The sequence below is a fragment of the Gigantopelta aegis genome, chromosome 10, assembly GCF_016097555.1.
Source record: "Gigantopelta aegis isolate Gae_Host chromosome 10, Gae_host_genome, whole genome shotgun sequence".
NCBI lineage: Eukaryota > Metazoa > Mollusca > Gastropoda > Neomphalida > Peltospiridae > Gigantopelta > Gigantopelta aegis.
Window position 1 is genome coordinate 8908524 of NC_054708.1, and position 14643 is coordinate 8923166.

Genomic DNA, 14643 nt, shown 5'->3' on the forward strand with positions numbered 1-14643 from the left:
ATCCGCTAACTGATACTGCACTCTGTGACAGTGACACTGTGGCGGACAGTGGATCTGAATACTGAATCACTCTGTTTTGTTTAACGACGCCACTAGAGCACTTTGATGTATTAGTCATCGGCTACTGATGTCAAACATTTGGTAATTCAGACATATAGTCTTAGAGAGGACACCCGCCACATTTTTTCCATTAGTAGCAAGAGATCTTTTATATATATGCACCATGTCACATACAGCATAGTATACCATACAGCTTACCGACGTAGATCGACCCTAAACCGATCGCGCATCAGGCGTGCACTTTAACACTGGGCTAGCAGGGTCGTACCCTCCAGAAAATAGCATACACATCTCAGGATTTAATTTGTATAGTGTTTCATTTGTTTATAAAAAGTAGTGCCTCCACTAGGATTTTGATCAGGTTTTTCTAATAATAGAGAGGTTTCATAATGCTTACATTTGTGAGTCCCAAATGAACACCACATCTGTAATCGGTGTTATTTAATGTAGATATAATATACTGTGTGTGTGATAAAATGGGGCACGTCTTATATAATGACAGATGACAGATATCCAGTATAGGCTACGTGCCTACATTTACTGCATAATTGATATTTTGAGGTTCCTCAATCATAAAAAAAATATAAAAATTTATATTAGGTGTGATAAATAAAGAAAACAGGGATCGACACTAAAACACATTTCTAGATGGAATAACCAATGTAAGATTTATGAATGTTTGATTCTGGAATATTCACCTTCTTGGAAAATTACCGCCATGTTTTTTTTCTCAAGTATTTTTGACACCGTTATCAAGCACATTGATTTATTAATCATCGGCTACTGAATGTCAAACATTTGGTAATTTTAACATATAGTCTTACAGAGAAAACTGGCTACATTTTTCCATTAGTAGCAAGGGATATTTTATATGCACCAAACCACAGACAGGCCTTTGATATATCAGTCGTGGTGCACTGGCTGGAACTAGAAATAGCCCAATGGGCCCACCGATCGGTCCCAGGCCGACGGCACATCAAGCGAGCGCTTTATTCTAATTAGACCCGTGTTAAATTATATTAAAGGGACATTCCTGAGTTTTCTGCAATTTTAAAGATGTTATCGACTAACAGAGACTTTTTAACGATTGTAATTACAATTTTACATAGGTTAAATTTCATCTTATTTCCTAAAATATTGTTTTTTCGTACGTACGAAATTATTTGAAGACAAAATCCAGTTTGGGCTTCTTACAAATATTAAGACCACCAGAAACACACTGAATGTACAGACACTGATATTCTAAACAAGAACATATATTTAATATGTAAGTTTAATCGTAGAAATATTTTATTAGTCAGAAACATCTTACAATACAGCAAACTCAGGAATGTCCCTTTAATAAAAAAAAAAAGCAATAACCAACATTACTTGTGTTGTGACGTCATGTTTATTGTTAACAGAATTTGCACGATTTTGCACAATATTTAACTGCAACCAGTCTATCTTGGCTGCAAATGGAAATATCTTTTATGAAGACGCTACAATCAATTCCCAGTTTGTCTTCACAACCTGAAAGGAAATAACAAACAGTTAAAGTTAAAGTTTGTTCTGTTTAACGACACCACTAGAGCATATTGACTTATTAACCATCAGCTATTGGATGTTAAATAGTTGATAATTCTGACATATCTTAAAGTGGATACCCGCAAGTAGCAAGCGATGTTTTATATGCACCATTCCACAAACAGGATAACACATACCACGGCCTTTGATATACCAGTCGTGGTACACTGGCTGAACGAGAAATAGTGCAATGGGCCCACCGACGGGGATCGACTATAGACCGACCGCACATCAGGCGGGCGCTTTTACCCTGTATAATCTTACTGCAACTTTGACAGCCAGTAGGCGATGTATTCTTCGCACTGGGGTGTCGTTAAACATCTATTCTAGTCTATTCTTACTGTAACTCTATATTCTCACCGTATACGTGTATTCTTACTTTAACTGTGTATTATTAACTTCGTATTCATACCTTATCTGTTATTTCCTACCATAACTGCATTAACATAATTGTGTATTGTTACTGTGAATGTGTATTGTTATTGTAAATGTGTATTCTTATGTTAATTGTGCATTATTGTGACTGGGTATTTGTACCGTAACTGTTAAGGGCCATATTTTAGCAGGTACTATTTGAAGATACAGTTACAAAATACAAATGAAACAAATATAATGAATGAATGGACGAACGAACAAACGAATGAATGAATAAATGAATGAATGAATGAATGCAAGAATGAATGAATCAATCAATCGATAGATAAATCAATCAATCAGTCAATCACTGTTTAACCATACCCCAGCAAGAAGGGTAGTGACACTTACGTGTTTTCGCAACCACCGGTTTCTCTGAAAACAGAAATAATGATTATAAATAATTATAAACAATGGACATTTTAAATTTTCTAATATATACAGAATTTCATGTATTTGTTTTTCTCTTCTTTTTTTTTTCTTCTTTTTTTCCCCTTAAAAACAAATTTAAAAATATATTGCACGAGTTTATTGTGCGGAGGAATAAATGTTTCCCAAAGAGATATGTGGGTACATTTTCTTTATTTCTCATTACTTTCACACAGGCGTCGGAAGATGCCAGAAACAGGGGGTGGGGTGGGTGGGGTGCCTGGGGGCAGATATATATTAATTAGCATTTCAGCTGGAGGAGAACAATGCACGATATTCAGATTTGAGGGAAGGAGTCGTGGCTGTGTTTCTTAATAAAAACAAGATTTTCTTCAGTTTTGTTTTGAAGTGTATGACGGTGAAGGTAGCCTACATAGGAGAACAAAGTAACCCCCGCCCCCGCACTATTTTACGAGTCTATGTATTCGTTCATATGTTTTGTATTAAACGTATTTCAAGTATTTCTTGAACAGATATATGCAGAGTATTCAATTATTTACCTGTGGTTTTCGGCTTTTCTGTATTTTTTTCGGTAAAAAAAATAAATAATAAATTAATTAAAAACAAAAGACAGCTGATTTTTAAATATGAGCATAGTGAAGGAAATGAATGTTTAACAACAATCCAGAACATTTTGATTCTTTGAACTACAATTACTTGGAGTCTAACATAATGTTTTTTTTCGACAGTTACTTGACAGTTTTCGACAGTTACTTGACAGTTTTTCGACAGTTACTTGACAGTTTTCGACAGTTACTTGGAGTAAATGTTTTTCGACATTTTGTCAATAGCGACAAAGAAATGAAACCCGCTGCTGCCACAAATGCTGCTCTTAACGATAAAGCAGCAAGGGATCTTTTATATGGACTTTCCCATAGACAGGACAGTGCGTACCACAACCTTTGATGTACGAGATGTGAGGAACTGTTTGGGACGCCTACCGATTATGTAAAGATGTACACGGAAATCAGTAAATGAAAATAAACATTTAAACGTAAACTTGATTGAAAATTACCCAAATCGATCGCGACCCATTTTTGTCTAAAGTTAAACTCTTTGCATGGACAACGTGTCCTCGTATTTTATACGACAAATCTGGGGCCTAATTCACTAAACTCTCGCAACTTTGCGATCTCGCAGTGCAATGCAAAAAGACTTGCAAAGAGGATGCTTTGTTGTCTAGCAGAGCCTAAGAGAGCTTTGTGAATTAGGCCCCTGAACGACAAAACCGTAATATATGATCAGTGTCATATCTCTACACAATCCAGAGTCAAATTGGCATTTGGCAACAAAGTGGTTGATTCCATGAATCTCTATCTAGTCTATAGGAGGACAGCCACCCCGAGATCTTTTACTGGAGATTTCATTTCTCTTGCACCGCCACATAGAGGATTGCCATTCATATTGATAGTTCACTGAAATCAAATCTAGCGCCGGACAGAGTTCATTAGAATAAGTATAGCTGTGATGGCATGCACTCATTAATCACTGTCATTACAGTGATGATATCAGATGTTCGCAAAATATGGGCATATCCTGCCCCCAACGGTAGCACCCGCCATTAGTACTTCCACTACAGCTGTCGTCTGTCACTTCTATACTAATTTCTTTGATGTTTAGAACAAAAGAAGGGAAAAAAGAAGCATATGTTACCTTTTAGAATGTTAAGTCCTCCTGGTATTACTATTGGTACGTTTATTTGGTTGCTATGGTGATGATGGTGGTCGTTCACAAAGTCAATAGCGCCCTCTATGGCGTGGGCAGGAGCTTTAATCATATCAGTCATCAGGTTGGCCATTCCCTTCACCATATTACCAAAGATAAATCCTCTTTTCTCGGGCGTGCGTTCATTTATACTGACTGTAAAACAATAATTAAAGTTTGTTTTTGTTTAACGACATCATAAGAGCACATAGATTATTAACCACCGGCTATTGGAAGTCAAACATTTTGGTAATTTTGACATGCAGTCTTAGAAGAAAGCCGCCAAATGTTTAAATTAGTAACAAGGGATGTTTTATATGCACCATCCCACAGACAGGATAGCACATGCCACGATTTTTGATAGACCAGTCGTGGTGCACTGGCTGGTACGAGAAATAGCCCAAATGGGCACACCGACGGGGATAGATCCTAGGTCAACTGCGCATTAGGCGAACGCTCTACTACTGGGCTACGTCCCGACCCAAATAATATTTAATACAGTAAAATCTCTCTAAACCAAATATCCTTGGGACGAAGCAAAGAAAAAATCCGGTTTTAAGAGGTATTCGGTTTAGAGAGGTTCTGTTCTGTATTGATATTTAAAATGAGATATTGAAAAACGCCCGGTTTTGAGGGAATTAAGGTTTACAGAGGGTCCGGTTTTGAGAGGTTTCTCTGTAAAAGTTTGTTTTATTTAACGACTCCACTAGAGCACATTGATTTTTTTATCTTATCATCGGCTATTGGACATCAAATATATGGTCATTCTGACACTGTTTTTTTTTTTTTAGAGGAAACCCGCTGTCGCCACATAGGCTACTCTTTTACGACAGGCAGCATGGGATCTTTTATTTGCGCTTCCCACAGGCAGGATAGCACAAACCGTGGCCTTTGTTGAACCAGTTATGGATCACTGGTCGGTGCAAGTGGTTTACACCTACCCATTGAGCCTTGCGGAGCACTCACTCAGGGTTTGGAGTGGAGTCGGTATCTGGATTAAAAATCCCATGCCTCGACTGGGATCCGAACCCAGTACCTACCAGCCTGTAGGTCGATGGCCTACCACGACGCCACTGAGGCCGGTTACCAAGGATGAAGACACGATGAAAAACACGAGGCCACACCATATTACCAAGTATGAAGATACAATGTTGTGGTTTAATTCTTTGCATGGTAATGCAACGTGATTTGCGGGCATCAAATAGACAATAACACAAATCTAAAATATCCATATCGTTATATCCTATTTAACTCACAGCCTACATAGTGTGTGTGTGTATGTGTGTGTGTGTCTGTGTGCGAGTGCGTGTGCGTGTGCGTGTGTATGTGTATGTGTGTATGTGTCTGTGTGTATTTGTGTATATCTGTGTGTGTGTGTGTGTGTATATATATGTGTGTGTGTGTGTGTGTGTGTGTGTTTGTGTGTGTGTGTGTGTGTGAGTGTGTGTGTGTGTATGTGTGTGTATGGGGTGGCATTTAATGGAAGACCGAGAAGAACAAGTGTACCAAAATATGTTGCATAAAGTAATAAAATCGATAGAGAAACCATATCAGAATAGGCCTAAGAGAAACATGATTACTTACACCCATCCACGCTGTTTAGCACCAACAACACGAAAACAGTCAGTCCCAAAACTGCAGTGTGATTTGCCATCTTTTACTGTAGAATGAAAAAAGGGAAGGAGAGAAAAACAATTTAAATTATAAACATTATAAAGTATTTCTGGCTAACATGCAGTTTGTTGCTTGAAATTATAGAAATATCGATTTCTTCCCATCATAGTCGTATGAAATTTCTAAGTATATAATTCTATGTATATAATTAATTACCAATAAATATTTTCAGTATTTCCTGACCCAAAACTTTCAAACTTTATTTGAAGACACGCAAATGCTAGCATTTAAACTGTTCTGAATTATCAAAATCATCTTATAAGGGTACAAAACGGGGGATCGGTGGGGAGGGGGGTCAACTGCCCCTCTCCCATCCCAGTGCCGGAACAAAACATTTCGCATTCGATCAAAACGAGCTGGTCTGAAAACTGTTCACCACGTATTTCCATCTTTCTACCCGGCGCAATATTAGCTGTAATCCACGTAAAGATGCCTAGTGATTCGTTTGGAACCCAATATAGCTGGTTGATAGTAATGCAAGTTTGAATAAACAATATTCAGATTCGGGCATTTTCGTTTAATACGGGCATAAACTGAATATGACAGATTCTGGTCAGCGCCAAACAGTTACACCAAGAAAACGTTTTAACTTCTGTAAACATTAGGACAACCAAAAAGGAATATGCTATACAACAAACTGTTGGTACGTAGGCTACAATAAATTATATATGCAGACCATTTACCTTTAATTATTTTTAGAGATTATTATTAGAAATATTTTCCACGTTTCTGCTTTCTGCGTTATACTTATTATGTTATTATTTTTAAAAAAAAGAAGTATTTTTTCAAATCTTCATACATTTGGATTTGAAATGAAAAGACCACCTTATTAATCATTACTAACAAGGCATAACTTATATTACATACAATTATTAAAAACACATTTCAAATAATTGGAATATTTACCAGATCCTTAGTTGTTCTAGAATCGCGCTAAAAGCCGAAACTAATTGTAATCTAAAAAGAAATACTCGCAAAGAACCGACTTTTTATTTCTTTTGAGTGTCCGAATAGGTCACCGCATAAGATAAGACTGGTGTACGTGTGTTTGACCAGGTGACGTCACACATCTATAGTCACGTTCACGTCCAAGAAAAACGAACTGTTTTGTACACTAACAACACCCCAGTGCGTGGTGTATTCAGTGCAGTCGGATTTCCATAAACTATGCAGCAGGTCACCGACCGACGCAGATGACGATGCTATTTTTCGTTTCAGCCAGTGCGCCACGACTGGTATATCAAAGGCCGTGGTATGTGTTGTCCCGTCTGTGGGAAAGTGCATATAAAAATCCCTTGCTGCTAATGGAAACATTTAGCGGGTTTCCTTTGATGATTACGAGTCAAAATCACCAAATGTTGGACATCCAATAGCCGATGATTAATAAATCAATGTGCTCTAGTGGTGTCATTAAACAAAACAAACTTTAAGGAACAGACGGATCCGTCGCGCCACCAACGTAGAGCGCCGGCCATTGCATTTCCATAAGACATTTTCTTTGGTCTCTGCAGATCTGCGTCGTTCAGCTACCTGCTACATATTTTATAAAAACCAGGCTTTATAAATTAAAGGTATTAAGCATGCCACTGTGAAACAACCTGCTCTAGAATCATCAGAGAAGCTGGCTGTTGTTACAGTTACAGAACATCTCTTTCGATGAGCAGTTCACATTATTTAGAATCATCAGAGAAGCTGGCTGCTGTTACAGTTACAGACCATCTCTTTCGATGACCAGTTCACATTATTTAGAATCATCAGAGAAGCTGGCTGTTGTTACAGTTACAGACCATCTCTTTCGATGACCAGTTCACATTATTTAGAATCATCAGAGAAGCTGGCTGTTGTTACAGTTACAGACCATCTCTTTCGATGACCAGTTCACATTATTTAGAATCATCAGAGAAGCTGGCTGTTGTTACAGTTACAGACCATCTCTTTCGATGACCAGTTCACATTATTTAGAATCATCAGAGAAGCCGGCTGTTGTTACAGTTACAGACCATCTCTTTCCATGACCAGTTCACATTATTTAGAATCATCAGAGAAGCTGGCTGTTGTTACAGTTACAGACCATCTCTTTCGATGAGCAGTTCACATTATTTAGAATCATCAGAGAAGCTGGCTGTTGTTACAGTTACAGACCATCTCTTTCCATGAGCAGTTCACATTATTTAGAATCATCAGAGAAGCTGGCTGTTGTTACAGTTACAGACCATCTCTTTCCATGAGCAGTTCACATTATTTAGAATCATCAGAGAAGCTGGCTGTTGTTACAGTTACAGACCATCTCTTTCGATGAGCAGTTCACATTATTTAGAATCATCAGAGAAGCTGGCTGTTGTTACAGTTACAGACCATCTCTTTCATGAGCAGTTCACATTATTTAGAATCATCAGAGAAGCTGGCTGTTGTTACAGTTACAGACCATCTCTTTCGATGAGCAGTTCACATTATTTAGAATCATCAGAGAAGCTGGCTGTTGTTACAGTTACAGACCATCTCTTTCCATGAGCAGTTCACATTATTTAGAATCATCAGAGAAGCTGGCTGTTGTTACAGTTACAGACCATCTCTTTCCATGAGCAGTTCACATTATTTAGAATCATCAGAGAAGCTGGCTGTTGTTACAGTTACAGACCATCTCTTTCCATGAGCAGTTCACATTATTTAGAATCATCAGAGAAGCTGGCTGTTGTTACAGTTACAGACCATCTCTTTCCATGAGCAGTTCACATTATTTAGAATCATCAGAGAAGCTGGCTGTTGTTACAGTTACAGACCATCTCTTTCCATGAGCAGTTCACATTATTTAGAATCATCAGAGAAGCTGGCTGTTGTTACAGTTACAGACCATCTCTTTCGATGAGCAGTTCACATTATTTAGAATCATCAGAGAAGCTGGCTGTTGTTACAGTTACAGACCATCTCTTTCCATGAGCAGTTCACATTATTTAGAATCATCAGAGAAGCTGGCTGTTGTTACAGTTACAGACCATCTCTTTCCATGAGCAGTTCACATTATTTAGAATCATCAGAGAAGCTGGCTGTTGTTACAGTTACAGACCATCTCTTTCGATGACCAGTTCACATTATTTAGAATCATCAGAGAAGCTGGCTGTTGTTACAGTTACAGACCATCTCTTTCGATGACCAGTTCACATTATTTAGAATCATCAGAGAAGCTGGCTGTTGTTACAGTTACAGACCATCTCTTTCGATGAGCAGTTCACATTATTTAGAATCATCAGAGAAGCTGGCTGTTGTTACAGTTACAGACCATCTCTTTCCATGAGCAGTTCACATTATTTAGAATCATCAGAGAAGCCGGCTGTTGTTACAGTTACAGACCATCTCTTTCCATGAGCAGTTCACATTATTTAGAATCATCAGAGAAGCTGGCTGTTGTTACAGTTACAGACCATCTCTTTCCATGAGCAGTTCACATTATTTAGAATCATCAGAGAAGCTGGCTGTTGTTACAGTTACAGACCATCTCTTTCGTTGACCAGTTCACATTATTTAGAATCATCAGAGAAGCCGGCTGTTGTTACAGTTACAGACCATCTCTTTCCATGAGCAGTTCACATTATTTAGAATCATCAGAGAAGCTGGCTGTTGTTACAGTTACAGACCATCTCTTTCGATGAGCAGTTCACATTATTTAGAATCATCAGAGAAGCTGGCTGTTGTTACAGTTACAGACCATCTCTTTCGATGAGCAGTTCACATTATTTAGAATCATCAGAGAAGCTGGCTGTTGTTACAGTTACAGACCATCTCTTTCGATGAGCAGTTCACATTATTTAGAATCATCAGAGAAGCCGGCTGTTGTTACAGTTACAGACCATCTCTTTCGATGAGCAGTTCACATTATTTAGAATCATCAGAGAAGCTGGCTGTTGTTACAGTTACAGACCATCTCTTTCGATGAGCAGTTCACATTATTTAGGGGCAGGGCGTAGCCCAGTGATAAAGCGCTCCTTTGATACGCCGTCGGCCTAGATGCCCGTCTGTGGGCCCATTGGGCTTTTTCTCGTTCCAGCCAGTGCACGACGATCTTCATCAGTCTGCGTCGATCTGTGTCAGTCTACGTCGATCTCTGTCAGTCTGCGTCGATCTGCGTCAGTCTGCGTCGATCTCTGTCAGTCTGCGTTGAACTCTGATCTCTGTCAGTCTGCGTCGAGCTCTGTGAGTCTGCGTTGATCTCTGTAAGTCTGCGTTGATCTTTGTCACTCTGCCTTGAACTCTGTCAGTCTGCGTTGATCTCTGTCAGTCTGCGTTGAAATCTGTCAGTCTGCGTTGATCTCTGTCAGTCTGCGTTGATTTCTGTCAGTCTGCGTCGATCTCTGTGAGTATGCGTTGATCTCTGTCAGTCTGCGTAGATCTCTGATCTCTGTCAGTCTGCGTCGATCTCTGTGAGTCTGCGTTGATCTCTGCGTTGATCTCTGTCAGTCTGCGTAGATCTCTGATCTATGTCAGTCTGCGTAGATCTCTGTCGGTCTGCGTAGATCTCTGTCAGTCGCGTCGAGCTCTGTCAGTCTGCGTCGATCTCTGTGAGTCTGCGTCGATCTCTGTCAGTCTGCATCGATCTCTGTCAGTCTGCGTCGATCTGCGTCGATCTCTGTCAGTCTGCATCGATCTCTGTCAGTCTGCATCGATCGCTGTCAGTCTGCGTCGATCGTCGTCAGTCTGTGTCGATCTCTGTCAGTCTGCGTCGATCTCCGTCAGTCTGCGTCTATGTCTTGTCAGTGTGTGTCGATGTCTGTCAGTCTGTATCGATCTGCATCAGCTGTGTCGATCTGTGTCAGTCTGCGTCGATCTGTGTCAGTCTGCGTCGATCTGTGTCAGTCTGCGTTGATCTGCGTCAGTGTGCGTCGATCTCTGTCAGTGTGCGTCGATCTCTATCAGTTTACGTCGGTTGGCGTCAGTCTGCGTCGATCTCTGTCGGTCTGCGTCGATCTCTATCAGTTTGCGTCGGTTGGCGTCGGTTGGCGTCAGTATGCGTCAGTGTCAGTCTGCGTCAATCGGTGATGCGTTACACATTTGTATTAAAATCATCCTCTTTATGTTGTGGGTGGGGGTCCAGACTGTGACAAGCGAAGTTTCTAGCATTCTATTAAAAAAACACACGTTTATTAAAACTGTCGTTTTTGTACTTTAAATTAGAAACGATATCACATGACTGATAAGCGAGATCGTAAAATTAACCCAGACCTGAAAATAATATCAAGGTTAGGGTGAACTCGACCAAGAGTGGAATTAGCCATATGGTAGGTACCAAATAGCTGTAGGCCTACTTTAGATCAAAATTGTGCTGAGGTATAGTTAAACAAGAACAATCAATCACAAACAAACATCAAACAAAAACAACATCAAACAAACAAACACAAAAAAACCAACAAAAAACAAAACAAAACAAAACAAAAAACCCCACAACAACAACACAAAACAAACAAGAACAAAAAAGAAAAATTAATTTTAAAAAAAATAAAAAAAATAAAAAAAATAAATAACCAATAAAACAAACCAAAATCAACCCAAAACATTCCTATGCAAGCTGGTTTGAATAATAGGCCTATTAAGAGCATGTAACATTTTGCGAGTACTGCATGTTTCATCTGAGAAAATCGTTCTGTTTGATAATAATCTCTGGACATGTTTTGTTTATTGCCCTGACATTTTCGTGTAGATTTACGGTCTTTAACTCCAGATACGTTTTATCTCGGAATCAGGTATGTCGGGGAAACAGGTGGTGAGACGGCAGAGGACGTATTATTATCTCGTGCGACGTTTTGAACGTGAGTCAATTCCGTCGACAGGTAATAAATGTCACGGGTTGATTGCGTAACGCACAAAATGTCAGACTCTGTGTTCACGCAACAAGGTTTGTTATTTTGATGATCCACTGAAAGCTAATAATACAACACGAGAAATTAGTACCAGACTCCGCACGTCTCAGACATTTGAACAAACAAACACAAGTAGGGCATTGACTGCATTTAAACCCGACACCTATTCGCCCTTAGTTCTTCGCCATACCCCCATAATAACACCTTCCCCACCACCTTTGCAAGCCAAGGTACCATTCCGTATAGCTAGTAATTATACGGAATGGTTCCTTGGTTTGCGAAGAATTCATTTCATTTTATTTTAACTTATTTTTGTACTTATATCTAATTAATGTTCAAGCACGCTTTCTTGGGCACACGCCTGAGCTATTTGGGTTGTCTGTCTAGGACAGTGGGTTAGTTGTTAGTTGTTAGTGGTTAGTGAGAGATAAGAGTGTGTAGCGGTCTTACACCTACCCATTGAATCGTTAAAACTCGCTCTGGGTGGAAGCCGGTACAGAGCTGCGAACCCAGTACCTACCAGCCTTATGTCCAATGGCTTAACCACGACACCACCGAGGCCGGTTTGCGAAGAAGCTCCCCCACCACCTTTTATATTTTGCAGTCGTCCCATGGGCCATGACTTTATAGTCAGTGTGGTTGCACAACTACCATCCCTCCACAACCATCACCATTATAAAATTATGGCTACGCCAGTACTCCATATTTGTTTTTACTGTAGATGATGCTGTTAGATTATTCTAGACCTTTTTATTTTATTTCTGTCATTTTTAAAAGTTTTGTTTAACGACACCACTGGAGCACATCGGCTATTTGATATCAAACATTTGATATTTTTGACGTATTGTCTTAGAGAAAAAAAACCCGCTACATTTTTCTATTAGTAGCAAGGGAGTTTTATATGCACTATCCTACAGACAGGATAGCACATATCACGGCTTTTAATATACTAGTCGTGGTGCACTGGATCGGTGGGCTCATTGGGCTATTTCTCGTTCCATCCAGTGTACCACGACTTGTATATTGAAGACCGTGGCATGTGTTATCCTGTCTGTGGGATGGTACATATAAAAGATCCCTTGCTATTAATGGAAAAATGTAACGGGTTTCCTTTCTAAGACTACATGTCAAAATTACCAAATGTTTGACATCCAATAGCCGATGATTAATAAATGAATGTGCTTTAGTGGTGTCGTTAAATGGGGGATGGATGCCACACTTCCTCTCCTCTACTTTTCCCGCGGGTTTGCAGCTATGCTATGTCAAGGTCATATATCAGTATGAAAGCTGGACCAAATAATATACGGTACATGTGTGGTCTGTATGGGTTTTTTTCCGTCCGAAACCAGTGCCCCACGACTGGTATATCAAAGGCCATGGTATGTGTTGTCCTGTCTATGGCAATGTGCATAAATATAAAAACAAATATCGCTTGCTGCCAATGGACTAAAATTAGTTCAACTGATCAGTGCAGTGGAGCTGATTTCATTCAGACTGCTCTGAAGACAACGTGTCAACATTACCAAGTGTTTGACATCCAATAACCGTGGGCGGGGGTGGAAGGTAAGGGCGTGATCAGTATTATTTATATTTAAAAAACCTGAGTAGCATTGTCAGTACAAGGGTCATTTGCTTTAACGTATGATGAAGCGTCACCAGAATCGTAATTCGTTGTGTGGACGTGTCCCTCTCGGGCCGGAAAGAGGCCCAGTGGCAGAGCGCTCGCGTCAGAGGCGATAGGGCGCAGGGTCAACCATCCTCGATGATCTTAGTTTTTCCCCTGCCCCAACCAGTGCCCTACGGCTGATACATCAAATACCGTCGTATGTACTGTCCTGCTTATGGGAAAATGAACACTGTCTCTCTCTATGTCTTTGCCTCTGTCTTTGTATCTTCTAGGGCGGGATGTAGCCCAGTGGTAAAGCGCTCGCCAAGGTGTGCGCGGTCGGTCTGGGATCGATCTCCGTCGATGGGCCCACTGGGTTATTTCTCGTTACAGCCAGTGCACCACGCCTGCTACTAATGGCAAAGAGAGAAATGAAGTTTGTTTTGTTTAACGACACCACAGTGATTAGAGCACATTGGTTTATTAATCATCAAGATAGTGGATGTCAAGCATTTGATAATTTTTACATATAGCTTTAGTGAGGAAACTGTCCAGTGGCATACCGTGGGGATCCACGTGGTCCATGCCCCCTCCCCCAATAAAACCTTTGTGTTTCGTGTTTACTCTCTCTCTCTCTCTCTCTCTCTCTCTCTCTCTCTCTCTCTCTCTCTCTTCAATAGCACCCACGTTAGACACCAAACAGGACCATATTTACGAAGCCTGATTTTCTTAAAAACAAATGTTTAAGCATTATTAATTTATATAGCTTGTGGTGACACGCATGTAACACTAAAACAGGCTTTGTAAATTTGGGCCGTGTAGTTTATAATGTGCTGAGATGTGGATAATGAAATATTTCTTTCTTGTGGTTTGCTTCAACAGCACGACAATAGCGAACTATATGTTGCGATTACCATGGCCAACATTCATAATGGTGTAGCAAGCGAGAGAAATGACATTTGGTCGTACCAAGAGTTGACATAGTTTCGTTTACATCCAGCCCTTAGTTTATGTTACTCACACGTTGGTGGTATCAGAACTAAAATAGTCTGACCTTTACTAAATATACCTGACGTACATTTTCCGTAAATCCTTGTACAAATTAAACATTTTCACATTGTGAGTAACAACGCCTCAACTTCAAGCTCGGGATAGTGACTTTCATTAACGGGTAATTGGTATGGAGTTAAATATTTGTGGTGCGTTGGAAGATAAATCAGAGGGGCATTTTATGTTGATTTTCACTTCGCTCAAAATAGAAGTTGGACCAGTTGCGTGTGCAGGACAGCATTTACGATTTCCTCAACCGATATATATTGTAAGCCACCCGGCTAACAAAAG

General features: G+C 39.8%; 1 protein-coding gene across 1 annotated transcript; it reads left to right on the forward strand.

The window, feature by feature from the left end:
* The first annotated feature begins 6386 nt into the window (after positions 1 to 6386).
* LOC121382949 lies at positions 6387 to 10878 on the forward strand. The gene is made up of 3 exons (XM_041512637.1): positions 6387 to 6399; positions 10248 to 10400; positions 10496 to 10878. The coding sequence occupies exons 1-3, from the start codon at positions 6387 to 6389 to the stop codon at positions 10876 to 10878; spliced, it is 549 nt and encodes a 182-aa protein (XP_041368571.1).
* Positions 10879 to 14643: the final 3765 nt, after the last annotated feature.